At 38.5% G+C, this 19,322-nt stretch overlaps 1 protein-coding gene and 1 pseudogene across 5 annotated transcripts in view; both read left to right on the plus strand.

The window, feature by feature from the left end:
- Nucleotides 1-14,103, plus strand: part of Tmem19 (transmembrane protein 19) — a 24,803-nt gene extending 10,700 nt beyond the window's left edge. For 3 of the 4 annotated variants that reach the window (XM_069988688.1, XM_069988686.1, XM_069988678.1), the window contains 6 exons: nt 893-1,006; nt 8,008-8,145; nt 8,491-8,745; nt 10,644-10,853; nt 11,339-11,532; nt 12,358-14,103. In XM_069988688.1, the coding sequence (XP_069844789.1) occupies nt 893-1,006; nt 8,008-8,145; nt 8,491-8,745; nt 10,644-10,853; nt 11,339-11,502 (881 nt within the window). In that variant the 3' untranslated portion in view covers nt 11,503-11,532; nt 12,358-14,103. Of the gene's footprint in view, nt 1-892; nt 1,007-8,007; nt 8,146-8,490; nt 8,746-10,643; nt 10,854-11,338; nt 11,543-12,357 lie in introns of all 4 variants that reach the window. The other variant, XM_069988681.1, reaches the window with a different exon arrangement.
- A 2,188-nt stretch (nt 14,104-16,291) lies between these two features.
- Nucleotides 16,292-17,043, plus strand: LOC138838383 (large ribosomal subunit protein uL6 pseudogene; annotated as a pseudogene). Its single transcript, XR_011375596.1, has 2 exons — nt 16,292-16,295; nt 16,524-17,043. The product of XR_011375596.1 is annotated as a large ribosomal subunit protein uL6 pseudogene (transcript).
- The last annotated feature ends 2,279 nt before the right edge of the window (nt 17,044-19,322 follow it).

The following is a 19,322-nucleotide window of genomic DNA, read 5'->3' on the forward strand; positions in this document are numbered from 1 at the left end:
ACAGAAAATCATTTTCTAACCATTGAATCAGGTTTATAGCCTGAATGCTATTTGTTTAAAATAAAATTGTCTCTCTGAAAGGAATTAAATCCTGGGGCTAGGAAGGTGGCTCAGGGGTAGAGTGTTTGCCTCGCATGCATGAAGCCCTGGGTTCAATTCCTCAGCACCACATAAACAGAAAAAGCTGGAAGTGGCACTCTGGCTCGAGTGGTAGAATGCTGGCCTTGAGCTGAAGAGCTGAGGGACAGTGCCCAGGCCCAGAGTTCAGGCCCCACAACTGGCAAAAAAAAAAAAAAAAAAAAGAAAGAAAGAAAGTAATTAAATCCTATTTAGAAAAAAGTGACAGAAACTGTTATTTAGAGAAAAAAAAATACAGAGGAGCCAAAGATTGACTTTATAACCCCAGATACTCATCTGTGAGATACCCATTGTCATAAATTACTATAAATGGCTCTTAAAACTTCAACATAACATAGTTGGCCATATCCCAATAAAATTGCCTCTCAAGGGGCTGGGAAGGTGGCTCAGTGGTAGAGTGCTTGCCTTGCATGCATGAGGCCCTGGGTTCGATTCCTCAGCACCACGTAAGCAAAAATAAGAAAAAAGCCGGAAGTGGCGCTGTGGCTCAAGTGGTAGAGCATTAGCCTTAAGCTGAAGAGCTGAGGGACAGTGCCCAGGCCCAGAGTTCAGGCCCCACGACCGGACCCCAAAAAAAAAAAAAAAATTGCCTCTCAAGCAATATTCAAATGTCACATAAATAGTTTACTTGTGTAATTTTGTTGAAGTTTTCTCTTACTTACAACTATTTTAATTCACAGTGCACTTAACCAAAGCTAAATGCCAAGTTTGTGACTTCACACAATTTATGTTCCCTCTTTATATTATTTTTCAGGTAACTTACGGCCTATTTCTCCTTGGCGGTGGCTATTTTCTGTTGTGGTTCCTGTTCTGATCGTATCTAATGGCCTTAAAAAAAAAAGTCTAGATCACAGTGGGGCTTTAGGAGGTATGTCTTTATTTTGAATGTTTAAAGTAACATCTAAATATTTTCTTTCTTTTTTTTTTTTTTTTAAACTAGGGCTGAGAACCGAACCCAGGGCCTTGGGCACGCCAGGCGGGCGCCCTTCCGCTGGGCTAAACCCCCAGCCCCCTAAATATTTTCTTATGCAGTATAAGTAATTTCAATTTATGTTTTCTAAATTTAGCATATATGAGACTGAATCTTAATGTTACATATTTTAGACAGTGATAAAGTTATGCATTGATTAGCATTTATATTCTGTAAAAATTTCAAGAACAAGGGCTGGAAATGTGGCTTAGTGGTAGAGTGCTTGCCTATAGTGCATGAAGCTCTAGGTTAAATTCCTCAGTACCACATAAATAGAAAAAGCCAGAAGTGGCACTGTGGTTCAAGTGGTAGAGTGCTAGCCTTGAGCAAAAGAAGCTCGGGTACAGTACACAAGCCCTGAGTTCAGGTGCCAGGACTGGCATTTTTTTGTTGTTGTTGTTCAGGAACTAGTATATACTTTTAGCATAACACAAAAATTGAATTTGGGGTTAGTAGGTCAGACTTTGAATTATTAGAGCACTCCACCTAAAATGAAGGAACAATTGGACAGGGCACAGTGGTTCACATTTGTATTCCCAGCTACTCAGGAGATGGGTAATGGAGGACTGTGGCTGGAGGCCAAGTTATACAAAAAGCGAGCCCTCATATCAACCATAAGCTGGTTGTAGTGGTGTGCCACATGAGAGGCATAATAGGGCCATTAAAGCTGGGCACTAGTGGCTCATGCCTGTAATCCTAGCTACATAGGAGGTTGAGATCTGAGGATCACAGTTCAAAGCCAGCCCGAGCAGCAAAGTCCATGAAGCTCATCTCCAGTTAACCACCAGAAAGCTGGAAATGGGGCTGTGGCTAAAGTGGTAGACCGCTAGCCTTGAGCTGAAGAGCACAGGGACAGTGCGCAAGCCCAGAGTTCAAGCCCCACGCCCAACCAAAAAAACAAAAAAGATATATATATATATATATATATATATATATATATATATATATATATATATATATATATATGTATATCTATATATGGATAGATATACATATATATGTATATATATATGGCCATTAATGTCTAGACTGGCCCAGGGAAAAGCTAGAGACCCTGTTCCGAAAACACTTGAATAAAAAAGGGCTGCAAATGTAGCTTAAGTGGTAAAGTGATTACTTAGGAAAAAAAGAAAAAAGGAAGGAGGAGAAAGACATGTCTTATTAACAATCCTAAATAAAGCAATTCAAACCAAGTGTTTTGATTTTATTTCCAGAACTGAGTTGAGGAAAGGCCATTTTTCCCCCTTTGTTTAATTTTAGTACTGAAGTTTGAACTCAGGGCTTCACATTTGCCAGGCAGGCACTCTACCACTTGAGCCACTCCACCAGTCCTTTTTTGTGTTATTTTTAAGATATGGCCTCTCCAAATGTTTTCTCTCATATGCAAAAGCTAGATCTAAAATACACTGGAACAGGATAAATTAAACCGAACTCTAGGCATTCACACACAGTGAGACTAAAGGAGGATACCCTTAGGAGAGGAACACAAAGGTACAAATGCCTGTATGCACCTGGTCATATAAAATAATTTTACTGAAATGAACTCCAGGAAATGGACACAAGAGGTTTTTTTCTTTATTGTTCTTTTCTTTTGATCTAGTTTGTTGAATCTGTCATTGGGAGAGTAGGGGGCAGAGAAATTAAGGGACAAAGGATGATCAAAAGATGAACAGCAGTGGTACTCACTATATAACTTGTGGGTGGGGAGGGGGCAAAACTGGGAGATGGCAAGGGAAGGGATAACATTGTCCAAAAAGAAGTACATTCTTTATCTGACTTATGTAACTGTAACCCCTTTGTACATCACCTTTACAATAACAATATAGATAGACAGACAGATAGATAGATAGATAGATAGATAGATAGATAGATAGATAGAACCTTGCTTTACACCAGGCTAGCATTGACTGCCATCCTCCTATTTGCGCTTCCCTTTGTTGCTGGAATGACATGCATTCACCATTACACCCAATCATTATGCTTTGCTTATAGATTGGATGACAGGTATGCATGGGTTGAGATTGAGTTTCATGAACTTTTATGACTCAGGTCTCCTCTGATTCCCAATCTCCATCTAAGATGATATGGCTAGGATCATATGCTTAAGCAACTGCACCATTCACTGTGTGGAGCTGGCTTCAAACTCACAATCATCCTATATCATCCTTTCAGGAACCTTTACTCTCTGGGCTAATAGATAATACATTTTTATAATAAAAATAAAGATTCTTTTTAGAAAATCATGAAGTTTATGAGAAAAAAATAATGAAATGTATCTGTTGGAAGATGTGGGATGGTCTTTTCTCAACAGAGTCAGATGCTTTTTTCTAAGAAGGTAATTTGGAAGTGAAACCCAAGAAGGCAGCAATGAGAAGGTATGAGAGAAGCACATCTTTACAAGTTAACAAAATAACAAGACTTATACAAGCCTAGCTTGTTTATGGAAAATAGTAAGAAAAGGGAAATAGTAAGAAATAAAGTAAAAAAAAAAAAAAGGAAAAAAAAGAAAGTAGAAAAACTAGGCAAGAGCCACGATGTTTGGGGGCTGGTAAACTAAGTATGGATTTTATTCTAAAGGAGGTAGGATCTCTCTTCCTCAAATCAAGAGTGACATGTTATTTGTCATGGAGTTTTCATATTCTGCCAATTCAGGATTCCTTCTAAATATTGCTTGTAAGATAAGATAATTGCAGAAACAGGATTATTTAGAACTGACTGTCCTTGAAGTTCTCTACCCGACCTTTCAAACACTACTGATCTTTTAACCTCTTATCACACTGCAAATATTGAATTCCTCCACATTTATGTATAGAAGGTTTTGTGTTTTGCTTTTTGTTTTTTGTCAGTCGTGGGGCTTGAACTCTGGGCCTGGGCGCTGTCTCTCAGCTCTTCAGCATCAAGGCTAGCACTCTACCACTTGAGCCACAGTGCCACTTCCAGCTTTTTCTGCTTATGTGGGCCTCATGAATGCAAGGCAAGCACTCTACCACTGAGCCACCTTCCCAGCCCCTAGAAGGTATTTCTAAAGAAGTTTTGTGAATTAGACTAGACCTTCATGGAGGCAAAGAGACTAGTAAGAGAAAAGAGGCTGGAATTAGGCAGGATTAATTTGAATAATAATGTCTGGATATACCCCAATTTTTATGTCAAGAAAATGGGGTTTTAGTATAACTTAAAGAAGGACATATCATGAAATGAATATTAGTGAAGTTAAACTTCAGGGCATCATATTTGCAAAGGCATCTTCCAAGGCATTAGGAAGAGCCCTAAAGTGGGTTGATGGTCCTGTGTTTTGTGTTTTGCAAAGGTAAAAGATGTTTTTGTAGGGCTGGGAAGGTGACTCAGTGGTAGAGCACTTGCCTTGCATGCCTGAGGCCCTGGGTTCAATTCCCAGCACCACATAAGCAAAAATAAAAAAAAGCCTGAAGTGGTGCTGTGGCTCAAGTGGTAGAACGCTAGCCTTGAGCTGAAGAGCTCAAAAAAAAAAAAAAAAAGATGTTTTTGTACTTTTTTTTTTCTTAAGGCTTTCCAAATTATGGAAGCTTTAGATGTCACAAACTCTGGATCTATCCCTGATATCATTCTTAGGACCATGATGATCATTAGATAAAATAATTATCAAAGAATTCTCAGCCGGGCGCCGGTGGCTCACGCCTGTAATCCTAGCTACTCAGGAGGCTAAGATCTGAGGATCATGGTTCAAAGCCAGGAAAGACCATGAGACTACTATCTCCAATAAACCATTAGAAAACCAGAAGTGGCGCTGTAGCTCAAGTTGTAGAGTGTTCACCTTGAGCTGAAGAGCTGAGGGACAGTGCCCAGGCCCAGAGTTCAAGCCCCATGACCGAAAAAAAAAAAAAGAATTCTCAGTTCACTAGACACATAGTCAACCTTTACTGGTTGCTAGTTATTATTATTAGACAGACTTCTTCAAAATTATGCTTAATTGTCTTTCTTCATAATTAAGAAACTTTGTTCATCAATTAATAGTTTTTTCTTTTGTAGGATAGTTGAGAATTAAAATTAACTAGATATTGACATTTCTTGCTATATAATAAACGTGGGGCTGGGAAGGTGGCTCAGTGGTAGAGTGCTTGCCTTGCATGCATGAGGCCCTGGGTTTGATTCCTTAGCACCACTTAAGCAAAAAGAAAAAAGCCAGAAGTGGCACTGTGGCTCAAGTGGTAGAGCGCTAGCCTTGAGCTGAAGAGCTGAGGGACAGCACCCAGGCCCAGAGTTCAGGCCCCATGACTGGACCCAAAAAAAAAAAAATCAACACGTTAGGAAGGACTATCTATTATTTATTTAATAAATGTTTATGTCTCATTTACTAATTTGAGGACTAAGAGTGTATCATATCCTTCTATGTCCCATGCTTCTGTGAACAGTAGTAGACACAAAACAAGTGCTTATTCAGAAACAGATGAATATTGATTTCTAAACCTTGGCTCTTCTCCTGATAGGTTTATTCTATAATATAGTATTGTTTGGGACTTTATTTAAGGAGTAAAAAAATGTAACACTCATCCCAAGTAGTCATAATAGTAGGAAATCCTTTCCTAGCGTATAATGATAGGTTATTTAACTTTTCAGCATTGTAATTTTCCAACCTGTAAATAGGAAGGAAAAATATGTCTGTAGCCTTGAGTTATCCCTGTCAAATGTAGCATGACACCTGGCACATGCATAATATGTGTTTCACTGATGTCAGTTACTATGTTTTCTTCCCATAACTACTATTCACGGTCATTTAGAATTTTACTAAGGTTTATTACATGCATTTATTATATTTGGAATTAAGAAGTAAGAATCACAAAACTTTCCTTAAGACTGGGGTATTTTGAGCCCTTCATGACACAGAGATACCATACACCTAGGAGGTGATAGAATGGAGGAGATAAAGCAACACTTCAGGTGCACACTGAGATGGAAGTCCTGTATCCTAGAAAGAGAATATTCCCAGAATAAGGAGAGGGTTACTTTAGAGCTAGAGAGAAAGCTGGACACCCATTGCTCATGCTTGTAACCCTACCTACTCAGGAGGCTAAGATCTTAGGATTATAGTTCAAAACAGGCAGGAAAGTTAGTGAGATACTTACCTCCAATTAACCACCAAAAGCCAGAAATGGAGTTGTGGCTCAAATGGTAGATAGGCAACTTCGAGCAGAAAAACTAAGGGACAGGGCCCAGGCCCTGAGTTCAAGCTCCAGTACCAGCACAAAAAAGGAAAAGAAGTGGTGGAGTGGAAAAGTACTCATCAGCTCTAAAGTACTGCTGGTGATTTGTTCCAAGTAGATTTGTCTATTTATTGTTAACATAGTTATGTGTAGTTATTCCAATGCTTTCTTTGGACATGTAAAGATGGACAGTTTGTTGTTAGGCTTTAACTTAATTTCATTTGCCAAAACAGTCAAAATGTTTATTATTTTATTCATAGTCATCAAATAGTTATATGTACAAATACATGAATTCTCGATACTATTCTAGGCACTTAAGATTTTAATAGTGGATGAAGTAGATTGAAATCCAACTATCATAAATGTTCCATTTCTCATCAGGGTAGACAGATAATGAGCAGGGTAGGTGTAGTCCCCTCTGCTCCCCTTCTAGAAGGAGATGCTACAAGGGGAAGAGACCTAACCTGTGTTAGGAGGCAAGGAGTTGTCCAGAAAGATTAGTGCTGATATTCTGCAGGATTTCACAAGAACAGCACAGCCTATTTTCAGTCACTAGTCTGGTGCTCAGTCTTTCTAAAGTAGAAGCTTCACTCTGTCATATACTGAGTTTATCAGAGCCAATAAAGCTATGTGAGAGTTTCCCATTGTTATTAGTCTGATAGAATGCAGAACTACAAGGCCAACTGGAAAAATCATTGTTCAGGCATGCCCTATACTTGTAGTCATTGAGCACAAAGTCTGAGAAACAGCAAGTCAGGTCTGCACGGTTTCCTCTTCTGATTGTGGTTCAACAGATCTGCCTGTTTCTTTTGGCCTTCAAGTCCTACACAGGGTGTGAACCTTCTGATTTTCATAGTTTTTCTCTAGCCAGATTGTATATGAAACAGATTAGATTTTAGTTTGTTAAATTACTATGAAATTTTAGAATTGTCCTTCCCTTTTCTGCCTCTCAGAGATTATACAAGTCACCTGACATATAAAAAGTGAAAGTCACCAGGCGCCAGTAGTTCATGCCTGTAATCCTTACTACTCAGAAGGCTAAAATCTAAGGATCACAGTCCAAAGCCAGCCTGGGCAAGAAAGTCCATGGGACTCATCACCATTAACCATCAGAAAACCAGAAATAGCGCTGTGGTTTATGTGGTAGAGTACTCGCCTTGAGCTGAAGGGCTGAGGCACAGTGCCGAGGATTCAAGCCCCACAACCACCTCCAACAACAAAAAAAGGTCCATGAGACTCTTTTCTCTAATTTACCAGCAAAAAGCCAGAAGTTGAAGTGTGGCATTGTTTGAAAGGACCAAAATACGTTAAATTTTGTGTCAATTTTATGGAAATGACATTCAGTTTACTGCTTGGTGATAACATAGTTAGTAAAATGCCAATGTTTGGGGAATGTACATTCAAGATATATGTGGAAGTAACTTTAAAAATCCATTTATTTGGGGCTGGGAAGGTGGCTCAGTGGTAGAGCGCTTGCCTTGCATGCCTGAGGCCCTGGGTTCGATTCCTCAGCACCACATAAAGAAAAAAGCCGGAAGTGGCACTGTGGCTCAAGTGGAAGAGCGTTAGCCTTGAGCTGAAGAGCTGAGGGACAGAGCCCAGGCCCAGAGTTCAGGCCCCATGACCAGATCCAAAAAAAAAAAAAAAAAAAAAAATCCATTTATTTTCCATAGCTTTCATATGTGGGTGAAGTGTAATTCTGTACTTATGTGTTTCTTACAGGGCTGGTGGTTGGATTTATCCTAACCATTGCAAACTTCAGCTTTTTTACCTCTTTGCTCATGTTTTTCCTTTCTTCTTCCAAACTCACAAAATGGAAGGGAGAAATAAAGAAGCGTCTAGACTCAGAATATAAAGAAGGTAAAACTAATTACATTTATTATAACTCAAGATGGTAAACTTTGTTTCACTTAATTAGAACATGTTTTACACTGTCAAAACAGATAAACTTTGAAAATGATTTGGTAGGCTAATTTAGTTTGTCATCTATTTTACCAGAAGGAGAACAGTGGAATTTTAGAAACATTACAGTCTATCATTAATCATTTTAGATCTGTTAATAACAATAATGAAGTCATACTACTTTGTCTTTTAAAAATGTAGTCCACTTTCTTAAATTTTAATATAGATGTTTATATAAGTACATAATTTTCCTTCAGAGAAGAAAACAGTTCTGTCTTTTTTACATGCTTGCTTCTTTGCCAGGCGGGCAGAGGAATTGGATTCAGGTGTTCTGTAATGGAGCTGTGCCCACAGAGCTGGCTCTGCTGTACATGATAGAAAATGGCCCTGGAGAGATGCCAATTGACTTTTCCAAGCAGCACACTGCTTCCTGGATGTGTTTGTCTCTCTTGGCTGCACTAGCCTGCTGTGCTGGAGATACCTGGGCTTCTGAAATTGGCACAGTTCTGAGTAAAAGCCCTCCAAGGCTGATAACAACATGGGAGAAAGTTCCTGTTGGTGAGTCTTGATTTGAGTTCCTTAAAAATACAAAAACAAACAAATCTTGTAATTATTTACAAGCCTTTTAAGAGTTGTCTCTGTTCTTTCTAATTAGAAAAATACTATGGACTGTTAATTTGGTGATAATAAGCTGGGCAGTGGTGTAATGCCTGTAATCATAGCTACTCAGAAGGTTAAGATCTGGATGGAAGACAGCCCAGGCAGGAAAGTCTTTGAGACTCTTCTATTTCATTAACAAACAAAAGACTGGAAATGAAGGTGTGGCAGAGCACTAGCCTTGAGCAAAAAAGCTCTGAGTCCCAGCCCCCTCCCCAAAATTGGTTTATAATATAATAGTAATAAGTGCAAGAAATTAGACCTATATAAATCCTACAGGAGTACAGAGATTGACCCACATACTTACCAATGAAGAAGGCAAGGAAACAGAATAATGGTGTATTTCTTAAGGACTTGCTACAAAATTAGTGCTTGTTATTGTTTCTGTTTGTTTGGGTGGTACTAGGTTTTGAACTCTAGGCCTCTGGCTTGGTAGACTGGTGCTCTACCACCTGAGACTTGAGACATACCTCTAATATGTTGGTTATTTTGGAGATGGAGTTTATAGAACTTTTCTTCCAGGTTTGGACTTGAATTGTAATCCTCCAAATTGCAGCCTTCTGAGTAACTAGGATTACACCATATGCCATGCCTGGTAAATTTATTCTTTTCTTGTTGTTGTTGTTTTGGTGGGGGTGGTCATGGAGCTTGAACTCAGGGTCTGGACGCTATCCCTTGATCTTTTTTTGCTCACGGCTAACATTCTACCACTTGAGCCATACAGGTTCACTTTTGGTTTTCCAATGGAATTAGAGTCTCACAGACTTTTCTGCCCAGGCTGGTTTCTGATTACAGTAATCCTCAGATCTCAGTCTCCTCTGAGGCATGAGCTACCAGTGCCCAGCTTCCCTTATTATTTCTGTCTTGCAAACAAAGAAACTAAAGCACAGAGGAGTAGCACTCAGGTTCCACTGAACCATTCCACTTCAAATGCTTTACTGAGGAGAAAGACTAGTTTCTAAATAGACTATTACTTGAGATTATATAATAAAGAACTGGGGGGCTGGGAAGGTGGCTCAGTGGTAGAGCGCTTGCCTTGCATGCATGAGGCCCTGGGTTCAATTCCTTAGTACCACAGAAGCAAAAAGAAAAAAGCCAGAAGTGGTGCTGTGGCTCAAGTGTAGAGTAGCCTTTAGCTGAAGAGATGAGGGACAGCACCCAGGCCCCAGAGTTCAGGCCCCACGACCACACCCCAAAAAAAGAAAAAGAACTGAGGAATTTTTATCTTGGATCAAACCGAGGCTTTGTGCATTCTAGGCAAGTACTGTACCACTGAGCTACCCCTCAGCTCTGGAGAATTCTTTCTAATAATCTCCTTGATATGTGATTTCATAAAATAGTTGATCTCATGGAAGTTAAGAGTAGAATAGTGACCAGGTAGAAGAAAGAATTTTGAATGTTTTCTCCATAAGGCAGTGATAAATGTTAGTAGATATATACAGTTACCATGATTTGAACATGAAACATTGTGTACAGTTATTGAAGTATTTCATGGTATACCTTAAATATGTACAATTTTTAGCTAGCAGTTAAAATCAGAGAACTCTTTCCTTTTAACATATTATTAATAAATAGATAATAACTTAGTCTTGCTTTGCTGATTTTTTTTTTTGATCAGTCATGGGGTTTGAACTCTGGGCCTTGGCACTGTTCCTGAGCTCTTTCCTGCCCAGGCTGGCTTTGAACTGTGATCCTCAGATCTCAGCCTCCTGAGTAGCTAGGATTACAGGCATAAACCACTGGCACCCAGCTGACTTTGCTGATTCTTAACCTATCATTTATGCATGTTTCTCCTTCAGGGACCAATGGTGGAGTTACAATGGTGGGTCTTGCTTCCAGTCTCCTTGGTGGTACCTTTGTGGGCTTCGCTTACTTCCTCACACAACTCGTTTTTGTGAATGATTTAGACATCTCTGCTCCCCAGTGGCCCATTATTGCTTTTGGAGGTCTAGCTGGATTACTAGGATCAATTGTGGACTCATATTTAGGGGCAACGATGCAATTTACTGGTAAGAATATAATCTTATTTTTTTAATCATTGTTTTTTTTTTTTTTAAGATCTTGATTCTCTTTTCCACTCTTAGGTTTTGAAATTAGGAATTTTCGAAAGGGAAGTCAAACAGGGCAAAGCAGAGTAATCTGTGATTTAAAATGTTCTGTTTAGATCCTGGCACTTGTGGCTCACACCTACTAAAAAGGCTAAGATTTGAGGATCACAGTTCCAAGCCAACCCAGGCAGGAAAGTCCATGAGACTATTTATCTCCAATTAACTAGGAAAAAAATGGGGGGACACAGTACCTACGCCCTGATTTCAAGGTTTATCACCAGCAAGATAAAATTTAAAAAAAATAACTAAATGGGGGAAGAACCATGGAAAATTAAAACAAAAAAGTCACAGTCAATCTTTCAGAGATTGTCTCCTTTTCAGGAATAAAAGTTTTGTTTTTTTTAAGTTTATTTGACTCCCATGTCATTTGCTTCTTTTCCACCCAGGTTTGGATGAAAAGACTGGCCTAGTGGTCAACAACCCAACGAATGAGACAAAGCACATAGCTGGGAAACCCATTCTTGATAATAATGCAGTGAATCTGTTTTCTTCTGTTCTTATTGCTCTCCTGCTCCCAACTGCTGCCTGGGGTTTTTGGCCGAGAGATTGAACTTTATCTCATTTCCACAGGTTGACACTGGTGAGTCCAGGTGAATTTGCAATTCCAGGTTTTATCCTAAGAATAGTATTTGTAATGGCAAAGTTAGAACTGGACGCTTTCCTAACATCTACTCCCTTTAAGAGCTAGTAAAAGGTACAGACAACTTATTTACATGTATTTTTCTTCTGTTGAATATAGCTGCTTCAACAATGCCGCTACATTTTTCCCTCTATATTGCTGTCTATTGAAGTGAAAGTCTACATAGTTAATGTATTTTTTGGCTTGTATTTTTAAAGCAGTATAAGCATTAAGAGAAATACCATAATGCCAATTGTTCTGAAGTTATATTTGTTTTAAATGGCTTTAACTGATACTTGTGAAAGCCTAAGTAAGTATATTATCCATGTCTTCTCCCATTACCTTGCCAGTCACAGTTGTAAAAAGTTCAGAGATAGTCAAGTGCTGTTAGCTTTGCTGTAATCCTAGCTACTCAGGAAGCTGAGATCTGAGGATTGCAGTTAGAAGCCAGCCCAAGCAGGAAATCATGCGACTCTTATCTCCAGTTAACTATCAAAAAGCCAGAAGTGGAGCCAGGTGTCAGTGGCTCAATGCCTATAAATCTAGCTACGTAAGAGGCTGAGATCTGAGGATCACATTCAAAGCCAGCCTGGGCAGGAAAGTCTGTGAGACAGTTACCTCCAATAAACCACCAGAAAACTGGAAGTGGTGCTGTGGCTCAAGTGATAGACTAATGAAAGCAAACCAAACGCTCAAGGACAGCACCTCCCACCACCCAAATAAAAAAGGTTCAGAGATTGCTCAGTAGTGAATTGTGTAGCCTAATTCACATTTTCTACCCTCCAGGTTATAAAATTTGAAGAAGAATTAACTACAGCCAAAAGAAATTATCTAAAACATCTGTACATCAGTGACTGAGTGATAGAGCACTTGTCTAATGTGCACAAGTCCCTGGTCAGATCCCTAGGACCCGACCAAAAAAGAGGAAATGCATCTTGTTACATATTTCAGTTGTTATGTGAACAGAAACCACCTTGAATTCAACATTTAAATGCATTTTCCAGCTTTCTTTGAAATATATACATATATATATATATACACAAGTATATACAGATATATATACACACATATATACATTTATATATATGTATGTATATAAATATATGTGAGAGTGGGTTAGGACTAGCATCCTGAACAATCAAGTTACTAAAATTTTATTGCGATTGTTTTTACTGTTTTATATGTGGCTGGAAAATGGTATGATTTCCTACTGTGTACCTTCTAAATTGTGCTCAACTTTTCATTGTAGCCTCAACTAAAGAGAATTCTGTTTTCAACTTGGTTCAACTGTGATCTACCTTGTGTTAAAACATTTTAACAAGGAACATATTATTTCACTAAATATGTCTTTCACTAAATATTTCTCATGTGATTTCCATACCTTTCTTCCCTTGCTCCTTTTGCCTTGTTAAGAAGAAATTGATAAAGGATATCATGAACAAGCCACCAGCAGAGTATGTACAGATTGGAGGCATGTTGTCAGTTGTAGAGCACCTACTAAGCAAGTATAGGACCTAAGTTCAAACCCCAGTTCTGCCAAAATAAAGAGAAAACACAAATTAAAGTGTTTGACTCTAAGCAGGGTGTGTGTGTGTGTGTGTGTGTGTGTGTGTGTGTGTGTGTGTGTGTGTGTGTGTGTGTGTGTGTGTGTGTGTGTGTGTGTGTGGTGTGCGCGTGTGCGTGTGTGTGTGCGTGTGCATCTGTCTGTCTGCCTATCTCTATTTGTCCAAAGTCTTGACTTGGGACCTGAGCATTGTTCCTGAGCTTTTTTGCTCAAGGGTAGTGCTCTACCAGTTGAGCCATAGCTTCACTTCTGGCTTGTTTTCATAGTTAATTGGATATGAGTCTCACACGCTTTCCTGCTTGGGCTGGATTTGAAACACAATCCCCTAAGTAGCTAGGATTACAGACATGAGCCACCACTGCCTGGCTCTAATCAGTGTTTCCTTAAGATCTCTGAAAGCTGATAATCAGTGGCACATTCCTGGAAGGAAATGAAAATTTTTAACGTTTATCTACTTCAATTTCTGAGAACTATAATGATCCCAACATTTCTCAGTCATGTGAAACAATATTAATGGTTTTGAAACTAATGAGTCAAAAACCACTGCAGGAGGAATGAAAGATTTATAGTGCATTTCCCCTGAAATTATTTCCCCTGCCAAGACTAAATATCACTCCACTTACCATTCTTTTATAAATGCAACTTCATTTGGAGTCATTCTTCTTTTTAGTGAAGAGTCAAGCAATACATTGAGTCTATTCTTCTTTTTATTTTTTTTTAGTCATGGGGCTTGAACTCTGGCCCTGAGCGCTGTCCCTCGACTCTTCAGCTCAAGGCTAGCACTCTACCACTTGAGCTACAGCACCACTTCTGGCTTTCTGGTAGTTTATTGGAGATAAGAGTTTCACAGACTTTCTTGCCCAGGCTGGCTTTGAACTTTGATCCTCAGATCTCAGCTTCCTGAGTAGCTAGGATTACTGCATGAGCCACCAGCCATCGAGTCTATTCTTTAAAAAAAAAAAAAAGAACATTAGTGTTAAAGCTAAAATATTCTTTTGCCCTACTTCCCACACACACCAACTCCAGCCCTCTCTCTTATCTTTTCTAAGATAATTAAGTACTGATTGAAATTTGAGGGGGTGTACTTAAACATAAAATTTATGTTAGGTGTATTCTTAAAACTTGAGATTATTATAGCTAGCCTTTTTTTTCTTTTTGCCAGTCCTGGAACTTGGACTCAGGGCCTGGGCATTGCCCTTGAGCTTCTTTTGCTTAAGGCTAATACACTACCATTTCAGCCACAGTGCCACTTCCGGCTTTTTTGTTTATGTGGTACTGAGGAATTGAACCCAGCTTCATGCATGCTAGGCAGGCACTCTACCAGTAAGCCACATTCCCAGCCTGTCAGTATTCATTTTTGTACCAATAAAGAAACTAAGCTTTAAAAAAATTAAGTGAGCCAGGTGTCAGTGGTTCACACCTATAATCCTAGCTACTCAGGAGGCTGAGATCTGAGGATTACAGTTCAAAGCCAGCCTGAGTAGGAAACTCTGTGAGACTCTTCTCTCCAATAAACAACTCAGAAAACCAGAAGTGGTGCTGTGTATGGCTCAAGTGGTAGAGAGCTAGCCTTGAGCTTAAGAGCTGAGTTCAAGCCCTACATCCAACAAAAAAATAATTAATTAATTAAATGATAAGGCAGAAATAATAAACATTCAAATTAAATAAAGGTGGAAAAATGCTAAGAATTTGGAGAATTATTATTTGGGTCATGATACCAAAGCTGTAACTTGTTCAATTGATCCACTATTTTTCCAAGTCAAGACAAAAGCCAATAAATAGTTGTTTTATATGGAACAACCACCTCCATGATCACTCTGTGACTGAAGTTTATGTTTTTTTCTAAAACAGTTTGGCAACAAATTTCAGAATGCTGGCGTTCATCATTTGTAAATCGTAGTTACATATCTCTTAAGGAGGAGAAAGGCCAAAAGGAACCAGTCCAAGTCAAGATCATTGTCTTGCAAAGTCCAGTGTAAAAGAGAAATAATGCTTAGCTAAAACAGGTTATTTGGGCTGGGTGCCAGTGGCTCACACCTGTAATTTGAGCTACTTGGGAGGCTGAGGTCTGAGGATTGTGGTTCAAAGCCATCCCAGACAGGGAAATACATGGGATTTTTATCTCCAGTTAACCAGCAAAAAGCCAAAAATGGAGCTGTGGCTCAAGTGGTAGAGTGCTAGTGTTGAGCAAAAAAACTTAGGGACAGCACCCAGGCCCTGAGTTTGAGCCTCAGGACTGGCAAAATAAATCATTATTTGGACTAGTCCAAGTGAAGTGAAAAATACATTTTATCCTCAAGATAACACATATTAGGTCAAAAATAAGTCTTGACAAGTTAACTAAAGATGAAATCATCCAGTGTCTTCCCTATTACAATGGACTAAAACTGGAATCAATAACATAAAGAAAACTGGAAAAGTCCACAAGTTTGTTTTACTAATGAGCCAAAGAAGTCACATGGGGGCATTTGGAAATACCTTGAGATAAATGAAAGTGGAGAAAGAAAGTAACAAAATATATGAAATGCAACAAAAGTAGTACTAGGAAGTTACAGCTATGATGGGCGCATTTAAAAAGAGATAAAAACATCACAAACCTCACTTTATACCTCAAAAAACTAGAACAAACAAAACCCAGAGCTAGCTAGAAATGGGGGAGAAATGGTCAGACTAGAGCAAAAGTGAATGAAATATAAAATAGATAAGAAATATAAAAACAAATCAAGAGCTTATTATTTAAAGATCAACAAGATTCACAAAGCCCTAAAGAAAAAAGAGTTTCAAGTAAAATCATAATTGAAAGACAATCAGTACCAAAGAAATAAATAGGATTGATAAGGAATACTACAAAATCTGGGTACCTCTGGCTGACAACTGTAATCCTAACTACTCAGGAAGCTGAGGTCTGAAGATTGTGGTTCAAGCTAGCCTGGGAAGGATAATCCATGAGATTGTTATCTGCAACTAGCCTCCAAAAAGCCAGAATTGGAGTAGAGTGTCAAGAAGTAGAGTATTAGTATTGGGGGGGTAGGGAAGAGGGGAAGTTCAGAGACAATGCCCAGGCCTTGAGTTCAAGCCCCAGGACTGGTACAAAAGAAAAAAAAAAAAGAATACTACAACAAATTATATATCAATAGAGTGAATAGTATAAATTAAATGGGTAAGTTCCTTGAAATGTGCAACTCACTAAGACTGAATTAAGAAAAAGAGGAAAATTTGGACCAATAGTATAAGAAGATTAACACCCTACATTGCCCAGTTAAAGGCCCAGACCTGAAGAAGTCTGCCAAGTACTTAAGAATGAATACTAATTATTCTCAAACTTAAAAGAAAATATTAGCTCTTTGCCCCATCTACTGCGAGAATGAAGACCATTCTCAGTAATCAGACTGTCGACACACTGTGATTGTGAAAGGTCCCCGCGGAACCCTGCGTAGGGATTTCAACCACATCAACATAGAACTCACCCTCCTTGGAAAGAAAAAGAAGAAGCTCCGAGTTGACAAATGGTGGGGAAACAGAAAGGAACTGGCCACCGTGAGCACTATCTGTAGTCATGTACAGAACATGATCAAGGGTGTTACTCTGGGCTTTCGTTACAAGATGAGGTCTGTGTATGCTCACTTCCCCATCAACGTTGTTATTCAAGAGAATGGGTCTCTAGTTAAAATTCAAAACTTCTTGGGTGAGAAATACATCTGAAGAGTTAGGATGAGGACAGGTGTTGCTTGTTCAGTCTCTCAAGCCCAGAACGATGAATTAATCCTTGAAGGAAATTCAGCTGCTTTAATTCAGCAGGCAACAACAGTTAAAAACAAGGATATCAGAAAATTTTTGGATGGTATCTGTTTCTGAAAAAGGAACAGTTCAACAGGCTGATGAATAAGATCTAAGTTAACGCATCTTTGGAGACTATCCTGGATCTTGACCAGTTTCTGATACTTCCATGATGCAATCAATAAAAGAATTCTATTGATTTCAGACTTAAAAAGAAATTAGAGGCAACAATTCCAGGCTCAAATCTGAGGCCATCATTTCCCCAATACTGAATAAGACAAAGACACTACAAGAAAGCTATTCATCAATATCCCTGATAAATATTGATGCAAAAAAAAATCTTAAAATAGTAACAAATAGAATTCAACAGCACATTAAAAGGATAATTCTCCATAACCAAATATGACTTCTTACTGATATGCCAGCATGATTCACTATGTGAAAACTGGCCAATATTCTACACCACAATACAAGGAGAGAGATCTACCCAAGTATCACAATTGATGCAGAAAAATAATTTGCCAAAAGACAACACTCTCTCATGAAAAGACAATAAATACAGCAAGAAAAGAAAGATACTACCTCAGAATAATACAGGTATTACCTCAGAATAATAAAGAGGTAAAAAGCTGAAAGCTTTTCCTTTAAAAATCAGGACAAAGTTAAGTTCAACCCTTCTGGCAACTTCTCTTCAACATAGTATTAGAAGTCCTAGCCAAAGCAATTAGGCAAGAAAGAAAAGTAGGTTGTATCCAAACTGGAAAGGAAGAAATACAATTATCTTTATAACTAAAAGCAGTTTACATATATATCAAGTCATAGAAGCCACAAAACAAAACCCAACTTTTTTTGAATAACCACCCTAGTCAGCAAAATTGTGAGACACAAAATTGCCACACCAAAGTCAGTAGTGTTTCTGTATACTATTGAACTATGAAAAGGAAGAGAAGGAAACAATTTAATTTATAATAGCATATAAAGGAATAAAGTAATTAGGAACAAACCTGATCAAAGAGGTTAAATATTTGTATACTAGATCACAAAACAGTAAATATTAATGAAAGAAGACAAATGGAAAGACTTCTAATGTTTATGAAGGAGGAAGAGCTAATAAAGATGTTCATGCTACCAAAAGCAATCTATATATTCAACACAACCCCTCTCAAAGTCCCCGATACATATTTCACAGAATTTTTTTTAACTCACCAGGCATAATGGTGACTTCTTGTAATCCTAGCACTCTGAAAGCTTAGGAAAGATAATGAAGAGTTTGAGGCCAGCCTGGGCTGCATAGTGAGACCCTATCTCAAACAACCAAATGCCAGAAAATCAGAAAAAGTCATCCTATAATTTTTATGGAATATGAAGGAATCTTGAGTAGCTAAAACAGTTTTGAAAAACAAAAGTTCCTTATTGCAAAACCTACTACTAAGCAAAGTAATCATTATCAGGGTATTACTGGCATAAAAAGACAAATAAATAGAATAGCTTGGAAAATTCAGAAGAAATTCTTATATATTGTCAAGTGATCTCCAACAAAAATACCAGCAATAGAAAATGCACAAAGGATAGTTTCTTCAACAAACATTTAGGAGAAAACTGGTTATCTGTGTGCAAATGAATAAAATTGAACTCTTAATTTTACACTTATACAAAACTTAATGCAAAGTGGATTATAGACCCAAGATCTAAAACTGTAAAACCCATAGAAGAAAACATAAGCAGAACATTCTATTACATCACATTTTCAATGATGTTTTGTGATTACAATGATTTTTAGGCCTCAAAGGCCACAGTGAAGAGTGAAAGACAACCTATAGAATGGGAGAAAATAGTTGCAAATTGCCAATCTTAACAACAGGTTAATGTTCATTATATATAAAGAATTACAAGTCAACAGTAAAATACCAAATAACTCAATTTAAAAATAGAAAAGTTGAGAATACATTTCTGTGAAAATAGGTCTCTTCTGGCTCACAATTCTAGAGGCCCAGGCTGGGAAGGTGGCTCAGTGGTAGAGCGCTTGCCTTGCATGCGTGAGGCCCTGGGTTCAATTCATCAGCAACACATAAGAAAAAAAGAAAAAAGCCAGAAGTGGCGCTGTGGCTCAGGTGGTAGAGCACTAGCCTTGAGCTGAAGAGCTGAGGGACAGTGCCCAGGCTCAGAGTTCAGGCCCCACGGCCAGACCCCAAAAGAAACAAACAAACAAAAAAACAATTCTAGAGGCCCCTGGTTGAGGGAACATATCTACTAACTGCTTTCTTGCTGGTAGAGCCCTGGGTTAGGGGGAGGAGCTGGGGAGGGGGGAAGATCTGGGGGAGGGGAGGGGAAGGGCATCATGTGGAGAGAGTCTCTGAGCATGTGTAAATACTTGTCTTTTCTAGCCTCTATTATTAAGCTACCAGAATTC

Source organism: Dipodomys merriami, unplaced genomic scaffold, assembly GCF_024711535.1.
Source record: "Dipodomys merriami isolate MVZ:Mamm:240054 unplaced genomic scaffold, mDipMer1.0.p SCAF_10, whole genome shotgun sequence".
NCBI classification, from domain to species: domain Eukaryota; kingdom Metazoa; phylum Chordata; class Mammalia; order Rodentia; family Heteromyidae; genus Dipodomys; species Dipodomys merriami.